General features: G+C 39.3%; 1 protein-coding gene across 1 annotated transcript in view; it reads right to left on the reverse strand.

The window, feature by feature from the left end:
* NSD1 (nuclear receptor binding SET domain protein 1) overlaps positions 1 to 26,947 on the reverse strand; it is a 73,145-nt gene that overhangs the window by 10,701 nt on the left and 35,497 nt on the right. Inside the window, exons 6-20 of the mRNA XM_083352944.1 lie at positions 22,883 to 23,004; positions 21,295 to 21,586; positions 19,609 to 19,715; positions 14,277 to 14,352; positions 12,827 to 12,945; positions 11,794 to 11,928; positions 9,503 to 9,626; positions 8,833 to 9,033; positions 8,458 to 8,637; positions 7,797 to 7,953; positions 7,139 to 7,344; positions 6,414 to 6,526; positions 3,896 to 4,165; positions 2,229 to 2,345; positions 1,839 to 1,980 (exon numbers count right to left, since the gene is read on the reverse strand). Of these exons, the coding sequence (XP_083209070.1) occupies positions 1,839 to 1,980; positions 2,229 to 2,345; positions 3,896 to 4,165; positions 6,414 to 6,526; positions 7,139 to 7,344; positions 7,797 to 7,953; positions 8,458 to 8,637; positions 8,833 to 9,033; positions 9,503 to 9,626; positions 11,794 to 11,928; positions 12,827 to 12,945; positions 14,277 to 14,352; positions 19,609 to 19,715; positions 21,295 to 21,586; positions 22,883 to 23,004 (2,361 nt within the window). The remainder of the gene's footprint in view (positions 1 to 1,838; positions 1,981 to 2,228; positions 2,346 to 3,895; positions 4,166 to 6,413; positions 6,527 to 7,138; positions 7,345 to 7,796; positions 7,954 to 8,457; positions 8,638 to 8,832; positions 9,034 to 9,502; positions 9,627 to 11,793; positions 11,929 to 12,826; positions 12,946 to 14,276; positions 14,353 to 19,608; positions 19,716 to 21,294; positions 21,587 to 22,882; positions 23,005 to 26,947) is intronic.

The raw sequence follows: 26,947 nt of genomic DNA on the forward strand, positions 1-26,947 counted from the left end.
AGCTGGCCCTGTTCAAGGATGCCCGACGCAGGAGGCAGTCAAGTAGGAGTAAGCAGAGGAAGGCAATGGGGCTTCTCGGAAGGAGGGAGAGAGAAGCCACACCCTGAACTCTTTATAAAGGACTTGTGTGGGGAGGGCTGGTTTGCTGAAAGCAACCGCTCAGATAGTGTTTCAAAGCTCCGGTATCTTGGTTCGTGTCTTGTTTGTTTTTGTAATAAATTTGGCAGACGTATTCCAGCCTCTTGCCGTCTGTAAAGGGGTTGCCTTTTCTGCAAGGCCGGTAGCAGGCTGGTACAGAACAGCAATCACTTTTAAAGCCCTTCATGACACAGGTCCAGATTACTTGAGGGATCATCTCATCCCACTGGGATTGGCCCGCCCCACCCACGCCGGCAGAGGAGGCATGTTATCGGCCCCACTGGCCACGGTGATCTGGCTGGCAGGGTTCAGGAGAAGAGCCTTCTCTGCCTTGCCCCCAGGAGTGAGATCAGTTCCAACCCTCCTGACCTTCCACACGAGCTTAAAGACCTGGCTCTGACCGTTTGTTTGGGTTCTAAAGGAGTGGCTTCGTGCTGAGGTTGTTTGATAGATTAATATCACATCCCTCTTCCCTCCTGTTCATCCTGCTCCCTCCCTCCCCATCTTTTTTAGCTATTGTGTTTTATATTTGTAGAGTATTTTATTCGTGTAATTTTATCTTTTCATATTGTAAGCCATCCAGAGTTACCCCCGGGTAAGATAGCCGACCAGTAATGTAATAAATAAATAAATAAAATCAGAAGAAAAATTAAAAGTGCTGAGGGGAATCTATTCCTATTGTGTTAGGCAGGATCTACTGACCTACCTCAGTACTGTTTCTGAAGTATAGCTATAATATATATAGCTATTTTATATTTTTAGAGTATTTTATTCATGTAATTTTATCTTTTCCTATTGTAAGCCATCCAGAGTTACCCCCGGGTAAGATAGCCGACCAATAATGTAATAAATAAATAAATAAAATCAGAAGAAAAATTAAAAGTGCGAGGGGAATCTATTTCTATTGTGTTAGGCAGGATCTACTGACCTACCTCAGTACTGTTTCTGAAGTATAGCTGTAATGTGTTTTTTTTCTGACTGCCACACAGAGCAGTATCCATGGGTTAGTAATGCAATTATTAGAGATTAACCCTTTGTAGAACCTACTCCCACTAGATAAAGCAACTGTGTTTCTTCACTGTTCCTTTTATACCATTTTTTTTCTTCCTTTCAGAACTCTTTCAGCAGCTACAAGACCTCTACAGGCTCCTGGAGAAGTACAGTCTTGCTAATGCTGACAAGGCAAGCAGGAATTCTTCAACCAAGCCAAAAAAAACAACAAAACCCACAACCCTGGCATCAAACACTATGCAAGAAAGTAGCAGAGAAGGGGAAAAAGAAGGCATGAGGCAGAAAAAACCCCCTTCACTGTGGGTTATTTAGAGAAAAGAAATGAAGTACCACGCATCTGCAGCAAACAGTCCTCTGCCATCTTTCAGGCAGATGAAGAGAGAAAAAGTAAAGGGGAATCAATGCTAAGCACATTGATTTGTGCTTTAGATTGTAAGCCGCCCTGAGTTTTCGGAGAAGGGCGGGATATAAATGGGATTTAAAAAAAAATTGCAGATGGGAGTCAGGATGAGTCAGTTCTGGCTAGCAGACTGACCATGTACTCAGGGCCAAACTATCCTCCTGGACATCTTATCTCCTAAACACTAATATCTTTCTAATGGGCTTTATAATCATCAATGGACAGCAAAAGCTAAGCATTTAAGACACCCCAAATGTTTCAAAGAAAGCTTTTATGAGAAAATACTGACCTGCTTTAATATTTACAAGGGCAAACAGCCCAACACGAGTATCTCCATTCACTGACCACTTCTGTGTCTCACAATTTGGCTGGCAACAGTGATTCATGAATCGAGCATAATTGCCCTTTGGTCCAGCATCAATTATTCGATCCTAAAATCACCAAATGGAATAACATTTATTAAAAACATAGCTTTAATCTTTTTTTTAGCTGAGACTAGCTTTATAGGTGGACAAATAGAACAGTTCAGAGAGCACAGGGCACCCAAACCTATCAAAGAAGCGTTTGTTTTTTAAAGGATTTCTAACATTCTATTAAATACTCCAAATGCTGAAACAAAATTGTTTTTATATAGCCACTTGTCACTCAATGTACAGCACACAAAAAAGCTTTTACCCACCTTGTCCAAAGTCAGCATATAAAAGTTGGTGATATCATGTTCTTGAGCATAGCGGATTCTGGCCCGACATTCTTCTTCATCTATCAATTCTCCCACATACTCATTCACAAACTCACCCTGAAATTCCCAGGAATGGAAGAACAAGTAAGTGCTCTGATTACAAAACTAGGAAAATAAAAAGTTCTTCATTAATCTCCGCTCCTTCCGGCGCGATCTTAAAACCCACCTTTTTGAACAAGCTGGCCTGGCCTGATGGGATGGGGTCGGGTTTTATAAATTGGTCTTAACTTTTAATCTGTACTAATTTATTACGGGCACTATTGTTTAATCCCTTTTTAATAATTTTTAATTTTTGTATCTTGTCTTTATTATGTATTGCCCTGTTCACCGCCCTGAGTCCTTCGGGAGAAGGGCGGTATACAAATTAAATAAATAAATAAATAAATAAATAAATAAATAAATAAATAAATAAATAAATAAATGTCAATATTCCAAGTTATTTTTTTTTGGAAAATATTCTGAGGCGGCACCGATCTGTTTCATGTTCAATAATGTTCTTACTCTTACTATAAGAATAAGCCTACACATGGTTGCTTTTCAAAATCCAGGAGCTATGAAGCTGCTAGAGCAGACATGTCAAACACAAGGCCCGGGGGCCGGATCTGGCCCGCGAAGTGGTTTCATGTGGCCCGCGAAGCCATCCTGGAAACAGTGAGGGAACAGCCCTCACTGCCTTGGCCCTGGCCCAGAGACCCTCCTCCTACCAGAGACCCTTAGATCTGTCCCACTCCTACCCAAGCCCCCATAGGCACCCTTGATGCGAACGATGTAGAGCTGGCCACGCCCACCCAGTAGGCCATACGCACTCTAGTCACGCCCCGCCGGTAGGCCACGCCCACCCTGGCCATACCCACCCGGCCCCCTGAGGGCAACCGCAATGCTGATGCAGCCCTCAATGAAATTGAGTTTGACACCCCTGTGCTAGAGAGTCCCAAGTAGCTTATATATTTGTCACATAGTTAACCAACATAAGTGAAGTATAACCAACTTACTTATATAATCAATAAAAAACCCTGCTTTTGAACTTTGGAGCTCTTACAATTTGGAATTGGGCTACCTGAAGATTATATATTCATATATTTATATTCCATCCAAACTCTAAGAAGCCCACATGGGGTTAAAGATTACAGCGTCCCACTTCTTTTCAAGGCTACTGTAAACACTTACAAAAACCTGACTATTGAAGCATCTGTAGCAACTGTTACACTAAAACTGGCAAATACTGAACAATATTTTGCTCAGTTATTTCCTAATGCAATAATTTAGGATCATGTTATTTATAGCACTGTTTAAGAATATTATGAATATTCAGTAGTACTTTAATGTAACAACATGGGTATCAAAAGCAGTGAGCTGCCATAGAAAAATTTGTGTCTTTTAAATCAGAATTTGCATGGCAAATAATTGACACTGGAAAAAAGAAATAATTGACACGGAAAGGCAATCAGTATAAGCAATTTCTGGAATTGTTGACATACAGTGATTTTGAGGGATGTAATTTAAGATTCCATTGTTGCATAATCTAATCACTATATAGCTAGAAAAGGTACCATGACAGTTTTTAGATATGTGGTGACTATAATGAAAATTTAAAAAAGCAAAAGTACCTTTTTAATGTCTCTCTTAGCTTGCAAACCCCAGCCACGTGCTAAAGTACGGAAGATTTCTACTTCTGGATACTGTCTCTTGGTGAAACACTGGTTTTGGCAGCGTTCTCCAGCTTGACAAACCGCAGGGTGACATTCATAGAGCAGCATGCGATTAAGACACTGTGAATCCAAGCCACAGGGGTTTTCATCTGCAGGCTTGCAGTTGCAACGTGGCATTTCAGACAAATCTGCTGTGAAGATCTGCACTTTGCCCACAGGCCTGTTTACCTACAAGCAGAAATAGACAATTCCAAGTAAATCCATTGTCTTAGGAAGTGTACATTTTGAAAACAGCACTCAGATGCACTGTCTGGCAGTACGCTGAAATTGACTGAAAGATAATTTTGGGCAGCACAAATGAAACCCCTCACCCTGGGCCAGACAGACAGACACACACACACACACACACACACACACACACACACACACACACACACACACACACACACACACACACATATATATATATATATATATATATATATATATATATATACACACACACACACATAAAATAATGTGTCTGTCTGTGTGTGTGTATATATATATGTGTGTGTGTGTGTGTCTGGCCCAGGGTGAGGGGTTTTAATTTTATTGGGTTTTAGTTTAAATTGGGGACTTGATTTAATTAATTTTAATCTGATTTTAACTTTTGTATGTTTGTTTATAACTCTCCCTGTAAACCGCCCTGAGTCCTACGGGAATAGGGCGGTATATAAATTTAATAAAATAAAATAAATAAATAAATAAATATATAAAAAAAATAAAGAGAACACAAGATAAGACATCCTACTAGTAAATACAGTACATTGTGTTGTTTAAGTGTTCCCTTTATTTTTTTGAGCAGTGTGTGTGTGTATTCCTTAATTAAGTTAAAAATACAAATCCCAGGCATATTGAAATTGAAGCAAGAAATTCAAACACTGGGACAAGATAAAAAAACAACTAAAGCAGTTTTTAATAAAATTGAGCTTTTGTTGACCAACTGCCAACATTGTCAGGATAAAATCATTGGAGCGGTGAAACTACATTTATATCATTGGCGTTTTTGCGCCCCACTCATGGAACTCGTCACCGGTCTGTTCGTTTCTATTGGCCGTATTTTCTCAAGCCGCCTCGCACTCTTTCTTGTAGGCTGCGATTGTCTCTTGAGTGTTTACTGTCCGAGGGGGATCGCTATCGTTCTATCAGTCATAGCTATTGCTCTTGTCATTGCATGTGTCATACCGAAAGATCTTGGTAGTTGCTCTTCCCCTTTCTCACGTTCTGCGGTGTGGGGTCGTTGGTGTAGCTATGCAATCCTGATCCTGGTTTGGCAGAATGCCCTGTAAGTATTCGCGTCATCTGCGTTTACGTTGTCCGCGCCGTTCCTTTTCCCAACTCCTAAGGGCTTGGTATGCAGGGGGGAGATCTATATGACGATTGAGAAGTGGTCCTAATACCAGGCTTCTTTATACAATCGTCCACCCTTGGTGTTGTCACGGGCGATCGCCTCAACCCCCGCCAGATCGAAGGTGTGGTTGTATGTGGCCATGTGGTCCCACACCTGTGAATGTTGTTCCCGTCTTTTGACTGCAAGTTCATGTATCCTAGCCCTCAGCCATTTTGCAGTCTCCCCAATATAATTATAGAGCCAGTTCTCACATGCCATCTTATACATGACTGAGGACTTCTCTTCATTGGGGAGCGGATCTTTTGGGCGCATGACATGAGCACACAAGGTCTGGTCAGGTTTGTGGGCAACACTGACTTTATAGGGGGCCAGTATGCGCGCCGTGGCTTCGGATACACCATGAATGTAAGGCAGTGTTATCCATGCCATCGGGGTGTTTTCATGCTGGTTTTGGACAGGTTCACATGGTTTGCTATATTGCCTGATGAAATTCAGTGGATATCCATTGCTTCTGCAAACATGGTAAAGATGGCACGTTTCCTCCTTTTTCGCCTTATACATGCTGCAGTGCGTATCCACTCGCTTAAAAAGGGTTCTAATACAGCTAACTTTGTGAGTCATAGGGTGATTGCTCTTGTAATGGAGTATCCTGTCCGTATATATATGAGAGAGAGAGAGAGAGGAGAGAGACTCCCTTATACAGATTTATTGCAAATTAGCACCAAGTTCAACTCAGTGTAGCTGAGCTAATTTGCATAGGATGGAATGGGACGAAAAGTTTTGGAATCTACTTGTATGGTTCATTTAACAGTGTTAGGATACAATAGGGTACAATAGCAAAGACTGCAAGGATTTCCTTCCTTCCTTAAATTTATATCCAGTATTGACTTTCCATAGGGCAGTTGGATATTAAGAAACATAGAAATTTAAACAAGAAATATATGTACTAGTTGACAGCAATTCTTGATTAAAACTAAAACTTAATATACAATTAAGGCTTGCAAAAGTCACATACAATCAATCTCATTAACCACTCAATTATGTTTAAGGTATTATCAGATCTCTTATGTTGTGCATTCTCACCTTAATATGTTTGTATGGTGGAGGTTTCTTATCATTCTTTTTGTCTTCTTGTAGCTGACGCAGTTCTTTCGCTGCCTTTAATTCTTCAAATCTTACAGCAGCCTCCTGTAAAGCTAAGTTGAGAATTGCTTTTTTTTAATTACATTTGAACAGACACTTTTATATACCTTTCTGGCAATCTGGATCATTTCTCAAGATTTTTGTATGAAGAACCATATGTGAATAAACGTGCAATAGGCCCTAAAAATAAAAAGGAGGACATACCCTAAACTATGAAAAGCTTCAACTCAAATTCATCTTTCCAGCATCAGCAATGAGATACATAGATCAAATGCTCTGTCTGAACCAAGGAGGAAATTAGGCTGAACGAAGATGTAAAGTTTGTTTTGTATGGTCAGTGGCTAGAGACCGAAGTCAATTACAAGCCCTCAGGAGGGAGATGCATATCTATATACTATTATGGTGGCTTCATTTCAACAAAATAAATTTAAAAAAATAACATGCTGAACTCCTGCATAAAATTGACACATTTTATAGGTAATCTACAGACAGATTCATTAACTGGGATAAAAGTGCAAATATCAGATTGTCAATATTTTAGCTTACCTTTGCTCTGAGACTACAAATAGTAAAATGATATATCATATAACATGGAAGTATAGGCCAAATACTTTTTGATTTTGTGATATTTAAGCACTTTCTTAGATTGAATTAAAGTAAGTTACCCTTCTTATAAATGCCATCTGCTCCCTTTGCCATCTTATCCTTGAAGCTCATGTCTCCTTCCATATAAGGAAACACTCGAGCTTGGTGAATCCAAAGGTAATCGTTTGATCCGAAAAAAAGAACAGGGAATTCACCAATTACATGTTTCATCTTCTGAATGTTGATAGGAATGGTCTTAGGGTGGCAAATCTCAGCCGGCCACCACCTGATGATAAAGAACACAAGGTAAAGTAATGGATAGATGGGTCTACTGCAACTTCTACTCTCAGATACGCTAACTCAGTCCCAATCCAGTAGGACAAGATCAGATGCTTTACACGTTCTCTTCACAGTGTGAAAGCCTCAATTGCAAAAACAGAGGCTAAAACACACAGGTGTGTTAAAATAGCTTAATAGTCATTAATATAAAGATGGTGAGTTCTTCTTCTAGTGCAGGGATCCCCAACAACAGGTCTGGACAAACAAGCAAAGCCCCATTCGTGGGATGCAGGCAGCACAACGAAACCACACCCCCTCCAGTCCGCAGAAAAACCTTTCTCCATGGAACCAGTCCGTTGCCCAAAAGGTTGAGGACCGCTGTTCTAATGGACAGACTCAGATTACATCTGAAACAAGATAAGTAATTTAGGTGTAACATGAATTGCTTCTTTCACTCACCTGTAACGCCCCACTTTCACCCAGACCACTTCCTTATAGTGTGGCTTCTTGCCAGCCTTGCAGTCGTTACAGTACCAGCTCCCCTCTGGCATGTCAATGTTCAGACACTCCCGATGGAATGCAGCAGGGCATGACTCACAGCATAAAAGGCTGCCACCTATAAGGACAAAAGGTGGGTTATCATAGTCATCAGAACCAAGTAACCATTATCAATAGATTTATAATTAGAGTCCTTAAAGCCAATGTAATATGCAGGTATTTAATGCTGTAACAACTATATGTGCAGAAATGCCCTTGCAGGATTGGGATTGCTTTTAGACTGGCCAGCATCTTTCATCTTACTGTAAACCACAAATAGTTCACAAGATGATAAAGGAGTCAGGGAGGAATCATCCCTATATTTTTCAGGAAAAAATGCAGAGTAAAAATTAAGAGATATATAAATGCAGCTTCTGATCAATCAAGCCCCAACTCATCTTAACATCTTCTGTTAAGATTTAGTTTTATTAGACTTTGCATGGGGGATATTTTTGCTTTATTTTTCTGATACACCCACCACAAATTCCCTCTCCTATCTTCAGAGATGTCTTCCAATACAACAACAAATATATATAATTAAAATATTATACAAAAACTTCGCATCCAACAAACAGGGCATTACCTTCTGAGCAAACAAAGCACCAGCTGACGTTTACATGCTCATGGTTTCTACAGCCCCTTCGAGGGGTAAAATGATTGGGGCAGATCATGCTGTTGGAAGCAAGAGTCACTGTCCCAGCAGCAAGGCAGAAATCGTTTGGATGGTATGCGACAGGGCACCGCACACAACGCACCAAGCGACCTAAAAAGAAATATATTCAATTGCAGGTCTAAAAATTAGTATGTCTGGCAAATAATAATACAACTCAAATTTCAATTTTAAAAAAGTCTATTGACTCTTTAAATGTCTGCAAATAAAACCCACATCTTGCTCCAAATTTTGACATTGCTGAATTGACTACATAAAGAAGTCCCCTGTACATAAAACTTGATGTACCTTTAGATGCAGAAATATTAGCTGGGTTAGCAGCATGACATGTCATACAGATATGCAGTGAGCAGCGAAAGCCCTTGTTCTGCATGACTGTAGGAGGGTACTTCTGTATACATTCTTCATGGTAGTATTTGCCACACAGAGGAAGCAAGCAACGCTTTGCATTCTCCCCACTATTCTTGCACACAAAACACGTGTGAACTCCTAAGAGAAATCAAGAACAAGAGATGGGTCATTCAAATACAGAAGCAACAACAACCAAAGGTTTATAATTAAGTAGTTATCCAGAGAGAAGTTCTCAAAAGAGCTCAATTATGTTCTAGTCTAGATCAGCTGACGACCACAAGGCCATCTGTTCCCCATAGGAAAACCACCTGTTTGCAACAAGTTCAAATGGTTACCTAAGAATAGAAGAACCCAAGCAATGCCCTGCTGGATTAGACCCCTGGAGTATCTCGTCCAGCAGTCTATTCTCACAGTGGCCAGCCAACTTTACAAGGAAGCTCACTAGCCTCCAGCAAATGTCCTTCAGAGGCAGTCACACTGTCATCAAGGCTAATAGACATTGTTCCCCATGCTTTCCATTAATTAGTCCAGCCCCTTTTTGAAGGCTGTCAAGCTGACAGACAGCATCACTTGATAGTAAGTTCTTTCCATCCACCCAGTACTGTACCTGTGGAACACTCAGTGCAGATAAACTTGCCCTTCGGCATTTCTGAGAGCCCGAGGCACTGCAGGTGGAAAGCACCACAGCACTGAGCTTCACACAGCAACAATTCACCAGGCTTTTCACAGATCTGTATGTAAATGAACAGTATGTCACCATAAGCTGTTTTTTGTATGTACAATAATACACAAAACACCAGTTGAAACTTCATTTAAAAATATTCAACAATATATTTTCTTAAGTATATAGATTACGTAAGTAATTTAAACTAGTTCAAGTTAAATTTAAGTCCATTGTACAAGATGAAATTTAGCTTAATTCCTATATGTCCTTTTCCTGACAAATGTGTTGACGTGCATTTCTTATCGACCAGTAAAACATTTTATACACTGAAACGTAAGGGAGCCAGTTCCCAGAGAGGTCACTAAGCAAATGAATAGGAAGAGCAGACAGCTATTAGGCAGGGGAATTCAACAGAGAAGAGGAAAAAGGCAGAAAAGAGGGAAAGGAAAATTGGAAGAGCGGAAAAACTGGAGAGACTAGTGACTGATTGCTGCTGCTGCTGCTTCCTGGGTGTTCCTGTGTTTGCTTGCTTAATGTTTCCTGAGTAATGTTGAGGTGTAGCTGGAATTCTGTTAGCTGGTATATAGGTAGAGCATCTTCATAGGACACACACACAGGAAAGCCAGTTAGTCAGAAACAAACTTTTTAAATTGTTTGTTGCTTATTGGAACATAAGAGACAGGGAGGAGCTCTCACGACCTGCTGCGGATATGTCATATTTGGGGTTTCTCCCCCCCCCCTTGAGACAACTACATGCTTTTAAGTGTAAGCTGACTGCTCCTCTGGAAGAGAAGGCCAAATTACCTACCACTTGGGTTATCAGGGAAGATGGAGAATTTTTAAACCAGGCATAGGAAATATTCACAACGGGACTGCAGCATTAAGAAGACTCCCAGAAGAAGCTTACTGAAAGAGCAAAAATAATGGAACAATGCCCCAATTTTTTTTTACAGGTAGTCCTTGACTTATGACAAGTCACTTAGTGACCATTCAAAGTTATGAGGGACCACCCAAGGGATCTTACAACCTAGTTCTGAAGTTGACACATCCCCTCACCCACGGTCACATGACCATATTTTGGGTGCCCAGCAACCAGCTCACATTTACAGCAGTTTGCAGCATCCTGCAGTCACATGACTGCATTTTATAAAATGTGTGAACCACCTTATGACATATGACCGTGATGGACAGTTTCCGTTATGGTTGTATGTTGAGGACCACTGGTACACCTGCTGAAAAACATCCCTTCCTAGCGATTTACATAGGAGCAGGCGACACAACCAGGCACAGCCTTGAAGACACTACAAGGTGCTATGAAATACGGAGAGATTGGGTGAAGGAAATGAAGAAACCGGTGGGGTTTTTTTCACTTCTTCCTGTTGTAGAGCATAGCCCAGTAAGAAAAGAAAATAATACTGGAAGTGAGCAATCTGTCATGGAGATAGTGTAGAATGGAAGCAATTTTGATACTTAGATAATGAGACCTATTTCCAAGGTAAAGGACTCTGGTAAGCTGACCCACAAATGAATGGGGAAGAAAGTGTTTGGAAATCACCTTGCAACTCTCATCTGGAGAGCTTTAAACTGAAACCTACTGAGGTGGGATGAGTGGGGGAAGAAATCCCAGTAAATAGCATGATGCCATGTATTGAGACCAAGAGGAATATGCAGGTACTCAGTAATGAACAACTTAGTAGCAGTAAAATGGATCTCATTGACAGAAATCCTTAGATCAAGGAGAGTGCACACTATTCCATGAGAGAGAAAAAATGGGAGCAAGAAGCTTAAGAAATCATTATGAATATATACAGGGAGCTTTTAACTCAGCTAGGAATTAAAAGGAACAGATATAGGAGAAACAGAAGGGATAAGCAAAGAGATGATCAGCGAAGGAGGAAAGAACACTAGTAACCCTAACATGCAAATGGAACAAGCTTGTAAGGGAAGCTGAAAGCAACAAAGCGAATTTCAGGAACAAAAGATCATGATGACAGTAATGATAATGACGACTTCAAATTTATATCTATCCAGTCCCATAATTCTGGGCAGTTTGCAAGTACAAATAAGTCTTATTTGCAAAAGTGCATTTCAGAGCAAAAGAGCAATGAGAACGAAAGCAGTTACAATACAAACACTCTATAAAGAATTCAGGAATGTGAAATGTTTCTGGTTGTCTAATTCTCTCAAGCCACCTTCGCACTGACTATGTTAGGACAAATATTGGAGGCTCCTACCTGACACACATTCTCCTTGAGAGCAGCTCCTCCACCTCGTTCCCCCTGCATCTTTTTGGATGAAGGCAACCCAGGTTCATTTTCTTCCTCGGTAGTTACCTTTGGGCTTCCAGCTACTCCATGAGATCCATCACCCTTTCAAAAGAAGGAGAAGTAGAGATTTTAAACCAACCAAAACCAGGCCCTTAATGTATCCCTAGCAGGTTTCCAGACGTTCCATCGGCCATTACACACACATGAAAGTTTAACAAATGAGTTTAATTCTTCCACTCATGCGAACACTTTCATTTTTAAAATAAAACCAAGTAAATGACAACACCATTCGTGGCATAAAAGGGGGGGGAACATTTTATAAAGTATATGATTTTATACCAATATAAAATTTAAAAAAAACCTGAGACACTGTAAAGATTCTCGAGAGCCCCTTGGACTGCAAGGAGGTCAAATCAGTCAATCCTAAAGAAAATCAACACTGACTGTTCTTTGAAAGGGACGGGTGTTAAAGCTGAAGATTAAATGTTTTGGCCACCAAATGAGAAGAGAGGACTCATTGAAAAAGACTCTGATGTTGGGAAAGACTGAAGGCAAAAGGAGAAGGGGATGGCAGAGGATGAAATGGTTAGGTAGTGTCATCAACACAACCAACGCGAGTTTGGGAAAACTGCAAAAGACAGTGGAAGATGGGGGCCTGGCATGCTGTGATCCACGGGGTTGCAAAGAGTTGGACGTAACTCAGTGACTGAACAACAACAGATACTATTATTAGACACCGCTCAAATTTCAGAACAAAATTAGCCAATAAACCCGCTAGTTTACCCTGATCATATGACTTGTTTCAATAACATCCTTTAAAATGAACATGGTTAGGATTTTAAAAAACAAGTGCCTAGTTTAGCAGGAAAATATTTGTTGGCAAAACAGTATTTATTAAAATGTCCCTTCTTATACGTCGTTGTTATAAATATAGCAAAAGTTTATTCAACGGAAAAGCAATCAAAACTGCAAAGCCACATCATGCAAAGCTTAGCAGTACCTCTGTGTTTGGAGTTTCCTCCTGGATACTGTCACTCTTTTCTTTTTTACAGGGAGTTGCTGCCAAACTGCGTCGTTGCCGCTTTCTCTTCCTCTGTTTCCCAGGAACCTTTTCAGAAGCTGCAGCAAGGAAGACCACACATTTGGAGCTGTATGGAATTACAAGACAATTCTGGCATCCCCGGTCCCCACAAGACAATTCCGGCATCCCTGGCCCTCAGAACTGAAGACCATAATTCAGTCTAGGGCACCTTCTTTTAACTGAGCAAAAAGGACTTCAGCACATTTTGATTCTTCTTCAGGCTATATGGAAAACGGCAATGACAATGTATATGTATTCCATATTTTGATTCTAACAGTTTGAAAAACATGTCTGTCAATTTACAAACAGCACACCCAGGGCTTTCTTTCTCATAGAACGCTCAGAACGGAGTTCCGGCACCTTTTTTGGATGGAACCTTGTAGGTTAGGCAAGGCAGGTTGTATGACATGTGTGAGTTCCGGCACCTTTTTCTTTTACAAAAAAAGCACTGAGCACACCATACCAATTCTGTAGGACCACTGTGGAATAAATACTTTGTGAATTAGCAGAGTCCAAATAATTACCTAAAAACTGTTATTTGCATTCAAACAGAGAATAGCGGGACTGTGTTTTAAATAAGCATATAGTCAGAAGTTGCAAATGATGTTGCTGAAAAGGTGTCTTTGAAAGACCAACCATTGCTTGGTGCACACTACCTGCTTGGAAAATTTAATAATTTTAACAGGCTTCTCTCCTCTTTCTAGTAACCTCTTTCCCCCATAATCTCCATAGTGTTTTATGTCCCTTTTCTCTGCTTCCATTCTTAATACCACTGCCCTTCCATCATCTTTCTCCTCCTCCTTACTGTTTTTGCTGGAAGGAGAGAGCAGAACATGAGAATACCTGACCATTTCTCTATATGACAACAATCAAGCAAATGTGGAATTATATTTTTCCTACCTATTCTTCCTTTGTAGGGCATTTCATCTTTAATGCAGACAATTTACCTCTAGATAAATGCAGTGGTTTAAGAATCTCTTTGAAAACTACATATCAAAATTAAGGAATCACCTCAATTGGCTGTGAATGTCTCATCCTTTAGAACATAACCCAAAAAAGTCTGCTTGGAGCTGAACGTCTCAAAAGTTAAGTCAAAGAAGACTTCTGATTCTCACACAACCTCCTTCTCTTCATAATGTTCATGTTTTTGAACGTTCCTGAATTATTCCTCAGAATGTTCCTGAGGAATTCCAGGTAGAGTCAAGATTTCATTTTAAATCAGTTCAGTCTAATGAGATAAAAATACAGTTCTTTTTATTGAGCTCAGTTTACACTTGGGTCATACGTACACCATAGCTGATGGATTCTGAGATGCAATTCCAAACCCTGGCTCAGTTTAGCATTATTTACTCATGCATGTACTTCTTACCTTCAACAGCATTTGAAAGCCGAGATGTGGAATAAAACTCAGGTATTTCAGTATCCAAAGGACCAGCCTCAGAACACTGTGGATAAGCACCATTGATAATTTAGAACATGAAAACATATTGTTCTACAAGGATATATATTTTTACTAAGTTTGTCTAAAATATAGTTCCATGTGATATGTTACAAATTATTTTAAATAAGAAAGATGCAGAAGTGGGGCTGGACAGTGGGATGATATGGATATATAATACATAATGTATTATTAATTTCCAAAATATTGAAAGGTCAGACCCTGAAAATCCTAGCTCTATCCCTGCAGCCTGTCAGAGTAATTCAGTCACATGGACATCTAGCTTAATGATCACTATGCTCAGTGACCGAGATTCCAGTCCCAGTTGGTGTCATAAGTAGAGGACTACCTGTACAACATACAACAGTGAAAGAACTGTAACAGTTGACTTCCGGTTTTGTGCCGTACCAATGCAGCCGAGAAATTGTGGTGCTCCACACCCAACAGCTGGTTTTGCTTTGCCAGGGGACCCTAAATGAATCTAAAGTTGCCCCGGAGAGGTGATGAACAAGGAGCCCCCCCCCCGTGGATCACGAAAACATGGCGGTCAATCCATTTGATCCGGGGGAAGCCCTCTAATCTGATAGGAGAAAAGCTAGCTGCACATCAGTGACTAACCCAAGCTACCAGCAGCCAAAGTCCAAAAGCACTAACCAGAACAATGGTAAACAGTGTGCTTGGAACTGGGTGAGAATATCAATCTTCTCTCTTCTATTTAGTAACTGACTTCCTGGAAAAGATCCCCAAGAAGCAAAAAATCCTCAGAAGGTGAGAAGGGACGAGACCACACACCCACCCTTCCATAGACGGAAGTGGCGATTTAATTTTTATGGGGGACAGAAATATATTGAAATGAAGTTAATAAACTACAGTCTGGATAAATCTGAAAATTAAGAAAGCCATTAAGATTTCACATCTGAAAGAATATTGATGAAATTACTAAAAAAATAACTCTTTGTTTTAAAAGTTGGAAAATGAATAGTTACTGACATCTAATGGAGGATTAGAGCATAAAACAACAGCCGCATTGACTCAGAAATTGGCAAGACACCCAGAAATAAAAAACAATTTGTTCCTTTGATTTTTAGCCAAATAGAAAACAGCTGGGAACAAAGGAAAGAAAATATGCTGGGCCACCTATTACAGGTTGAGAACTATATTTGTTTTAAAAACTGCTGACCTTCTGGGATTATAAATACTTACTAAGCTGTGATCTTTAAGCTCAAGAATTGTTTGCAGAAAAAGAAAAATCTTGACTTTGGCTAATCTTCTAGGGGGGAATTTTACTGGATGGTTAAACATTCTGGACTGTAGTTTTGGCTGGCTGATAAACTGTAGGACCCCTGAATAGAAGAACTGTTATAAAATACGGCTTTCAGTGGTGCTTTGACAATTGGAAATGTATTGGATTATAAAAACCATATATAAAAATAAGAATTATATAAGATTTGGTTGTTTGGACTTTAAGATTGGCCGGTTTGAAAGGCTAAATACAGAGACTATGGTACTGGTGAAAGAATAACTAGAGAGGGGAGATAAAATGGATGTTGCATACCTATCTAAAAGTGGCATGAAACCACACCTAACATCTCCTTCTGAAGGCCCCAGCCTGGAACATCAGTGATCTGCAGGAACAATACTTCAAGACAAGGCAAATACTTTCCAGGAGGAAATGTATGCAATACTGTGACAGATTCAAATGACAATGTTTTCAAATCATGATGAGACTAAAAACAACTTTGACGACATAAATGAGCATATTTCTAACCTAAACTTACAAGTAAAAATCTCTCAGAAAATGATGACAAAGAATGAACAAACAAACCAGATAACAGAACACAAACCAGAAGACACTGACTCAAAGAGGGAAGCTACAGATGAAGAGAACTACAGCTTAATACAAACAAAAGAAAACTTGCAAGGTTTTGCCACAATGGAAATGGGAAATATATCTTATTTTTCAGGGCTTCAAAATAAATTTGAAGATTTGAAAGATCTAACAAAATGGACTATAGAGCAGCCAGGAGAATCATTAAAGTGGGGGAGACAAAAACACATGTCCTATCTAACTTGTCTTTCCTATTCCCAACAACATTTACAAAAATACAGGAAGAATCCCCTGGCAAGTTGAACACGCTGACGTGGAAAGCTACCTGGCAAAAGAAGAAGGCTAGAATTAGATTCAAGAGATTTCATTCGACTTACCGGATGCAGTACTATATGATTAAACACTCGTTTGAATATGGTTAAAAGAATAGATAAATTAGATAAATTATGGATATAAAGGGGTCCCACAGTAAGAGGGATAAGATATACAAGTAGTATAGTATTTTTTATAATATATGAAGTGTAAAAATATTGGGATGGTGTATGTGAATGAAAAGTTTGGATATTTAAAGATTATTAACTTCGAGAAAATTATGGCTGATAAGAATGGTTTGAATACAGAGGTGAAATTAAGCTTAAATAAGAATCTTGAAAACAGGAGATATAGTGACTTAATAAGATGACTTTTATAAATACAACTGAAATATAAGCTGATAAGACGCTATATGCTGATGTTACTGTTATTTGTACAAATAGAAGGAAAAAAGTTTATATCCAACTTTATATGTATTGAAAATTTTAAGAATTATATCTGTTTAATGTTGACAAAAGGAGAATACTATTGGAAGAAGAGGAGATCAAAGAAATATATCATTAATATATTGATTATGGAACTATAGGAATTAATTATTATTGTTTTTTAAATATATGAACCCAGACCACGCTGTTTACTAAGCACTAAAGAACGTTATTGCAAAAAAATAAATAAAATATATTAAAAAAGAGAAAGAACTGTAACAGTCACTATGCAGGACCGATAGGCAGAAGACCAGCAGAGTGTATCCATGAATATGAACTAGCGGTAAGAAGACACATGAAGAAGAAAGTTCCTTAATCTCACAACATATAGACAGACTAAACACTGGTTTCAACAGGGAAACCTGTCAGCATTCTAGACCAGATATGTCAAACACAAGGCCCGGGGGCCAGGTCCGGCCCGCAAAGTGGTTTCATGCGGCCCGCAAAGCCATCCTGCAAACAGTGATGGACCGGCCCCCACTGCCTTGGCCCTGGCCCAGAGACCCTTCTCCTGCCAGAGACCCTCAGATCTGTCCCACTCCTGCCCAGGTCCCCATAGGCACCCTTGATGCGAACGATGTAGAGCTGGCCACGCCCACCCAGTAGGCCATATGCACTCTAGCCACGCCCACCCAGTAAGCCACGCCCACCCAGGCCATACCTACCGGGCCCCCTGAGGGCAACTGCTATGCTGATGCAGCCCTCAATGAAATTGAGTTTGACACCCCTGTTCTAGACCAAGCTAAATCCAAAAACATGACAGAATTCTTGGAGGTTTGGTGTTCAGTCAACAGGCACACAGAAATAAACACCATCATTCAAAAGAAACAATTAAAAAACTAAAAGGAAAAGTCATGCGAGAATATCTCCCCACCAGCAATCAATATCCAGATAAACAGGGATTGATATCAGGAGTAACACCAGACAAACAACCAAGCAATAAACAAAGCCCTAATCAAGGGACTAGCAACTTAGACAACAGCCTAATCAAGGAAATACTAAAAAGAAAACAGCACCTCCACCAATACTAACAGGGAAAGCTACTGTCTAGTGCAGGAGTAGGCAACCTCGGCTCTTTTATGACTCGTGGACTTCAACTCCCAGAATTCCTGAGCCAGCATAGGCCCAGTGAAGTTTGCTCTGTTATATGTATACCGCTAGACCAGGGGTAGGCAACCTCGGGTCTTTTATGACTCGTGGACTTCAACTCCCAGAATTCCTGAGCCAGCATAGGCCCAGTGAAGTTTGCTCTGTTATATGTATACCGCTAGACCAGGGGTAGGCAACCTCGGGTCTTTTATGACTCGTGGACTTCAACTCCCAGAATTCCTGAGCCAGCATAGGCCCAGTGAAGTTTGCTCTGTTATATGTATACCGCTAGACCAGGGGTAGGCAACCTCGGGTCTTTTATGACTCGTGGACTTCAACTCCCAGAATTCCTGAGCCAGCATAGGCCCAGTGAAGTTTGCTCTGTTATATGTATACCGCTAGACCAGGGGTAGGCAACCTCGGCTCTTTTATGACTCGTGGACTTCAACTCCCAGAATTCCTGAGTCAGCATAGGAATTCTGGGAGTTGAAGTCCACGAGTCATAAAAGACCCGAGGTTGCCTACCCCTGGTCTAGCGGTATACATATATCAGAGCAAACTTCACTTTCTTCCAGCACTGAAATTTCTGCAAGGAAGCATCCAGGCTCAGAGAGCAGAAACAACTTCATACTCAAAGTATCTCTCCCCTCCCTTACTTTTACTCACCCGAAAAGTAGGAATGGTCTTTTCTAGGATGCTTTTTCTACTCCCACCCCTCCCCTTTGGACTCAGGTTTCATTGAGCATGCCCAATTAGTGATACCTGACTCCTAAGAATGGGCACAATTCACAAAGGCAGTTCAGTTCCAATCCGGGTTTCTTCACCAAATAGTTCACAATTCAAGATCACCATGTAATAGTGAAACCCCTGTCCATGGACGCACGTGTGTTTAAGAGAATATGCAATGGGAATATTATACATCATCTTCTGAATTATACTACATGGATTTTTTCCATCTAATCAAACATATGCTGTCTAAAAATTCATACTTCTGTAATGAATTTAGTTAGTTATTGATTAATGTTTTGAGTAGTGTGGTGGCCTAGTGATGAAGACTCTTGACTCTCACTCAGAAGGTTGAGAGTTCAATCCTAGGTAGCGGCAGATGTTTCTCTCCTAGGGCACGCACAAAGAAAATATATCTGCTGCAAACTCTGTATGGCATCAGGAAGGGCATCCAGCCACTAATGCTCAGCTCCATCCAGTCAACTGTATCCCTAATTAAGGGATTACAGGGTCGTAAAAAGGAGTGTTATTGATTGATCAAATCTATACAGGTGCACAAGGCAACTCTGGGTGGTGCACCACAGCTTATAACACAACATATACAAACAGCAAGTACAGGTATAAAAACAATAATAATAAATATAAAAACCAAAAAGACAAACCATAGGCGAAGGAGAATAAAAAACATCTCCTTAACAATGGAGCCATCTAGAAGTCTCTGGTTCCATGGAAGCCCTAGGCCTGGTTACGTAACCTTAAAAGTAACTGACTTTCAGAGTAAATTTTAAGTATTATTTTTAAACTGAAAGAAAGATCAACTTACCTTCTTTATAGAGGTCCACTCTCTCTTTGGTATAAATGTTGTATCCAAATCATTGGATTCTAAGAGCTTTTTTGTTGGCTTTCGTTGGCGCTTACTCTCAAAGCTTCCTAAAGAAAAATGTATATATAGCAGTAACTTCACTGGATTAAAAAAAACAGCCTCAAACAACTAGAACAATGGTATAATTTATTAAGCATTTTTCATAATAGAAGGGGGGGGGAAACCAAGAATAAATAAAATATCCGAAATTATTCAACTGCAGCTGCAACTTTGGTAATTATGGTCAATGAACTCCTTGAAGCCCAATCACCATACCTTCCTGTTTCTCTATTATAAAATCTAATACAAGTTAAAATGTCAGTATTTCCACTTGTACAATCCACTTGAGAGAAAAGTGCTATTATGAAAGGTCCAGTTCCAGCAATGAATCACTTGGGCTGCAGAGAACTGGATGTAAATGCTCTTCCACCATGTATGACCTTGGAGAGTCACTCCGTCTCAGCCCTAGGGAAAAGCCAACGGCAAACCAATTCTGAAAAACCTTGCCAAGAAAACTGCAGGTTCAGGCAGCCTCTGGGAATTGGACAGGATTGAAGGGGGGGGGAAACAAATAATAAATTCACTTTTGCCAAAGTTTCATTGTTATTGTTTTCAGTGTTAATTTGTGTTCATTTTGGTGTTTGGATTTTCAGGGGTGTTGTGTACATTAAGATTATGCTAAAAGGGATGTGCAATGGCAAAAGGTTTAGGGACCCCTCCTTTACAGTGGTAAACTTCTATACTCTTAATATACTGCAAACTGGGCTCCTAAGCACTGCTTTTATGGACCTAAAGCAGGGATGTCAAACTGCCGGCCCATGGGCCGGTTGTATCGTGCCAAAACTGCGCCCATCCCATTGTTGGCAATGAGGAAAAAGTCACGATATGTCACGACATGTCACGCGATGTTGTGAGTTTGACACCCCTGACCTAAAGGATCTTTACCTGGGGATTGATGGTTCTCGGGAAAAGGGAGATGTAAGAAAAACTAAAGACATGTCAAACATGAAAAATTCTAGATCTGGCTGGATTTATTCCTCTTAACAGGTTGTTTTACCATAATTAGTCTAACTAGCAAATTAGAAAATGTAAGAGTACCACAGTGATTTTCTTATGCTTAGTGGAATAGAAATGCCTGGAAACAATATAGAAGAATATATTCCATATTCACATTAAAATGTGTTTTCAATCTCTACATAGTAATTAACGTAATTCTCAAGACATTACAAAAAAAAACCTGTTATAAACTGACATTTTGTAAGCTAGAAGTCTGAAAATTGTATTTATACATTTTGTCAGTTATAAACATTGAGGCAGACAGAATTATATACATACCGTAAGCAATATTTTTAAACACAATAAAATTGTGAAGTAGAATGCTTCCAAAAGAATAATTTACACAATTTAATAAAGGCTTTCTCTTTCTCAAAACCTTTAGTTGTTAAATGTTTCTGGTACCTATTTTAATCTTAATTTTAGCCTGGGATGGGATTTATTTGTTTTATTTAAATTATATTACTTCAATATTTGCCTGGGTAGAAAGGCAAGGTATAAATGAAACCCACCTAATAAATACTTATAAATAAATAAATACTGCAATATCTTAGGTTTTCAAATGGAGTTACACAGAAAATGTTATCTTGATACCTGGTTTCATTATTGGTTCTTCTCCCTGTGAATGGGAATCAGCAGCAGAGGCAACAGATTCCAACACATTTGGTGAAGATAACGTCAAAACTGGCATTTCTAATCTTGGTTCCCTGGAATGGACATCAGGCTCATCTGACAGAGGACGCTCAGCCTCAAGGACTGGAGGAGATTCTTTTGATGAAGAAGCGGATGAGATGGAGTCCAAGGGCTTCTGCTCCAGATGTTTATTACGTGCTTGTTTCTCAATGCTGCTTTTCTGTTTGGTTTCAGACCTCTCCAGAGAACGTGTCTATTAGCAGTGATCAACAAAGAAATAGTGGTCACAGCAATACCAGGAATCAGTGCTAATCATGAGCAAACTTATATAGGATATGGTCATATTTCAGCATGTTTTAGGTAGCAGTCAATGAAAATAAAAGTTTTCTTTTGGCTCTACTAGGGAAAGCAATTGTGCAGGCATACAATAAACTTCTGTTTTTTAAAAAGGAAGATTAAAATGAGAAATAATGAAGAGACAATGTTTCCACTACATGGTATTTCCATAACTAATATTCCTTCTCTCCCCCAATAAATTACACGCCATGATAAAAGTATCGCTAAGTTAGAGGTTTCTCTGACTTTCTTCTCTGACCAGATAACCATTAAAAGTGGGAATGAGGGAAGCAATAAGTTGATGACTTTGGATCATGGAGAGCCAGTAGACAGTTCTAAGAATGAAGGGGGAAAAATAATCACGGTGATGCTATTTGCAAAAGCAACTCCCATGTTCCATAAGATACGTACTTTAAAAAAAATAAAAGACTTATAATTTTAAAAATACAATTGGTTTATTTTACTGGTTTTAATGATTAAAAAAAGGTTACATATTGAGGAAAAACCAGATAGTAAAAGAACTTTTTAATTCTTTATTTTATTCATAACCAAATGTATTCCTCTCACCCCTAATTATACATTTAAAGAACTGCAGTAATCTGACGGTAGTTTAGAGATTAAACATGATGTACTCAAGGTAGATTGGCAAGTACTATAATACTTCTGTGAACAATTTTCTAACTGGTGATATACTCAAATCTTATTCTTTTGTAGGAAACAAGCATTATCTAAAAGTAGTTTATTATATTAAAAAAAGCTTCCTTTATAGGAGGAATCAGATATTTGCGAGTGCTTGGGTCATTTATTGGTATTTACTAACCATCCCTTCTCATTCCTACTACAGATAGTCCTTGTTTATTGCAATGGGGACCAGCAACTCAGTTGTTAAGCAAAGCCATCACTAAGTGAAACCAAGAGTGTCCTCATAATCTTTCTTCAGGTTTTCTTTGCTTTACAGACCTACAAAAGTTGTTAAATGCAAGGACTGGTTGTAAAGTTATTTTTTCATCATTGTCCCATGAATAGTCACTAAATGAGACAGTCACCAAATGACTACCTGTATATTTACACATTAATCAGAAACTGTAGTCAGAAGAGGAAATTCCCCACTCAAGACACTTGCTCCTATTTTGAATTCTAGTCCTAATTTTTAGGCATGAAAAAATTATGTTTTCCCCATTTTCATAAATTCCTAGTTTAATTCAACACCCACCTTTTGAAATGATTCCTGACTCTTTTTCTTCTTCTTCAATGCGAATATGTGATCATATTCCTCTGCATATTCTAGAAGCCTCTTACTTGGTTTTCTAAGGCGCTTCTTCTCTGCATTTATAACTGAGAGAAAAGAGAAACAGCTTCACAGATTTCAAAAAGGAACAATGGGAGTGGGATAAAATCTTCCATTGTTTCCTAGCTCAACAATATCACCATCGTCTTTACTATCATCATTATCGCAAACTCTTTATTTCTTTTGGGGGGATTTTTATGTATCTTTTCCCTCTAAACATCAATTTCACTTCTTCAGAGAAGATTCCATCTGCATCCCCCTTAGCCCCACAAGTCTGGAAAACCAATAGGATGCAGCCAGCTTTACCATCTTGTCTTCAAAGTTTGCCTGTTAAGAGTTACTCTTACTCCTGGCCAGAATCTCATATGCTATGATATCCATAATTGCCATGCTACTGAACTCTACCTTATACAAGAAAAGCTTTTGATTATGATGTAATGAAAACGAAAACGGTTGAAAATATTTACATCCAACATAAATGTAAGCAGTCACCCATCATATCAAGTATTCACCTTGGAGCAACTGCTGGTAATCTATGCTTGAGGATGAGATTGGTAGTCTTTGCCATTGGAGTGCCTAACATTAATCATCCCCTCAAAATTCTGCAGAGTAGGAGAACCCTAATACTTTATGGATTTGCATGGCTTTCAACTAACCAAGGTGCTTGACAAGATGGCTTTTGAGTGCTCTCTCTCCTGTTCATTCATCCCAAGGTGCCCAGCATTTTACTAAGAAGTTCTGCGAAATGAAACACCAGGAGCATTGGTGAAGGAAGATAGGAGTGGGCTTAAAGAAACCCATACGAGCTCATATATGAGTTTATGCCATAGTGATATGTGTGGTGAAGTATTCTTATCTGTCTTTATTGTGCTGACAGACTGTCCCTGCAGTATGACCCACTTCCTTTTGTGTAGCAAGAGTTGGGAAAAATCTGCCCACAAGCACAAAACATTTTGCCAGTAAAATTACACTTGCTCAAAACTAGATGCCAAAAGGACAGAATCAATGGAAGTAACAGAGGTAAGTGTCTTGCAATGTTATCCATAGTTCATTTCATTCTGAGCACTCTGGTGAAATGGAGAGTATCAGTTCTCCCACATGTCAATGGAAATCCTGCCTGACCTGGTCCCTTGAGGAAGGTGAGGGTTTATCAACTGTGTCAGGGAGGGAAGTCAAAGTTGGTGAAGGATAATAATACTAATAATACTAATAGTAATACTACTACTACTAATAATAATAATAATAATCAGAAGTAGTAGTAGTAGTAGTAGTTGGAAGGGACCTTGGAGGTCATCTAGTCCAACCCCCTGCTCAGGCAGGAAACCCTATACCATTTCAGACAAATGGCTGTCCAGTCTCTTCTTAAAAACTTCCAGTGTTGGAGCATTCACAGCTTCTGGAGGCAGGTTGTTCCACTGGTTAGTTGTTCTAACTGTCAGGAAGTTTCTCCTTAGTTCTAGGTTGCTTCTCTCCTTGATTAGTTTCCATCCATTGCTTCTTGTCCTGCTTTTGGACACTTTGGAGAATAGCTTGACTCCCTCTTCTTTGGGGCAGCCCCTGAGATATTGGATCACTGCTATCATGTCACCCCTCATCCTTCTCTTTGTTAAACTACACATACCCAATTCCAGCAACCGTTCCCTATATGTTTTAGCCTCCAGTCCCCCAATCATCTTTGTTGCTCTTCTCTATACCCTTTCTAGTCTCAACATCTTTTTTACATCATGGTGAACAAAACTGGATGAAGTATTATCCTCCTTGAAAAAAGTGGTGATACCCCTGCTCATGAAGAAGCCCTCCCTTGATTTTGCCGTGTTAGAAAACTATTATCCATTATTAAAACTCCCAGTTCTGGGGAAGGCTGTAATGGTACTTTATGCCCCAAACAAACTGGATTATCTGATTCCTTTCAGTCAGAATTCAGGTCTGAGCAAGTAGCAGAAACTTCATGGGATGAACGGCAACGATCTAGATGAGGGGAATTGTGTCCCTCTTGACTGTTTTAAGACTTCTCAGCAATGGTCAATCCCACTGACTATGGTAAACCTTTCAACCATCTTAGAAGCATTGAATTTCTCCTCTCTCCATTTAGGGTTCCTACCCAGGGTATGCACATTGGATCAACAGGCTCCATATGAAATAATTGATTCCGCAGGTATCCAAGTCCCAAGTTATATGGATTTTATAAGTTAAAATCAACACTTAAGCCACCTAGAAATCTTTTGGTACTGTAACTAGTGCTGAGCCCACAAAACCAATATAATGTATAAGTAGCTACCTTCAAACACTAAAGGTAAAGGTAAAGGTTCCCCTGCACATGCGTGCTAGTCGTTTCCAACTCTAGGGGCCGGTGCTCATCTCCATTTCAAAGCCGAAGTGCCAGCGCTTGTCCGAGGATGACTCCGTGGTCATGTGGCCGGCATGACTAGACGCCAAAGGCGCACGGAACGCTGTTACCTTCCCACCATAGTAGTCCCTATTTTTCTACTTGCATTTTTACGTGCTTTCAAACTGCTAGGTTGGCAGAAGCTGGGACGAGTAACAGGCGCTCACATTAGATTAAAAAGTGCAAAAACCGACTTACTGTTAGGCAGGATCAGCTACTTGCAATATTACCTCTGTTCTACTAAAACATCAGCCTATATGATGAAAGTTTAATCAAGTATCTGTTTTTTATGCATATTGCATATTTTCAATATAAAGTGGATCTATCAGACTAAATCTGAGGTCATATTTGGGAGCAACTTAATTATGAGTGTGGTTAATTTACTTTTTATAAAACAGGAGAAGGAGATGCAGTTTATGATAGCAACCTCCTTAATTCCTAAACTTATTCATATAAGCACATAAGTATGAGCATACATTTTTTACATAAAGAAGTTACAAATTAATATTTTTGCCACTACCAAACTATAATTGATCTTTCAGATCTCAACCTACCTCCACATGACACATTACTGAAATGAGAACATGGGTTATACCATTTTAACCTCTGGTGGAGATTTTGTTTTCAATGTTTCCTCAATTAAAACAAAGCAGGACATAAAATACATACTACTATATGAGAAGAGGATAGTTGTACTTCAGCCCATTGTTTTCTACTCTGATTGTCTATTTGCAGAGGTTCTTCAAGTAAGGATGAGTTATTCATATAAACTATAGTTAATAAATTAATTTCTCATACATTAAACAACACTTCTATTCTGTCAAATTATTATTGTCTGGCAGGACTTGAGCAACTACTTAGGATTTGGGGAACAGCATAACAACAGGTAACCCAAGGTTGGACATGAATAAGGGAACACTTAAAAATACAATTTACAGCCCACAGATTGAAACGATACAGACTTGGCATATTATCCCTGCACTGCAATAATTGAGGCAAACCTAGATAGCAGCGAAGAGATTCAGAATTATTGCCATCTACCTAATTGTCATCTGGGTATGTGTAACCCAGATATGCTAGGCCTAATGCACTCCATTCTACACCTTACACTGCTTGCCACATATAAACCACATTTTTGTTTCTAATAAGATTTATTTATACCATCTAGTTGTGTGTAGGATTAAGCAACACACACACTAAAATTCTCACCATTTTGAATCACTTGTAGTTCAGCTGGGCTTAATTCCACAACAGTTTCATTTGAAAATAATGTCCTTTCGCAAAGTAAAAAAAAACAACCCTAAATGTATTTGCTGGGATAGTTGCTGATTTAACTTTTAAAAATTAGAAGTCTAAATTAAGCTCAGAAGAAGGGAAGTGCTGAAAGAATTCAATACAACGTAATATATGACCTCAATATTCTCCTAAGATTTTCTCTCCTGTCAAAGTAAGCTTAGTTAATTATCCTTGCAAGACCAAGTTCTCACAACCTACAAATGAGATAATGAAGTAATTTAACAGATATACCACTTCAAACTACCTGTATGGGCACACATTTCACTGCACGTTTATTGTATTAACGGAGAATTATCCTGGAAAATTAG

Source organism: Vipera ursinii (assembly GCF_947247035.1).
Source record: "Vipera ursinii genome assembly, chromosome: 2".
NCBI classification, from domain to species: domain Eukaryota; kingdom Metazoa; phylum Chordata; class Lepidosauria; order Squamata; family Viperidae; genus Vipera; species Vipera ursinii.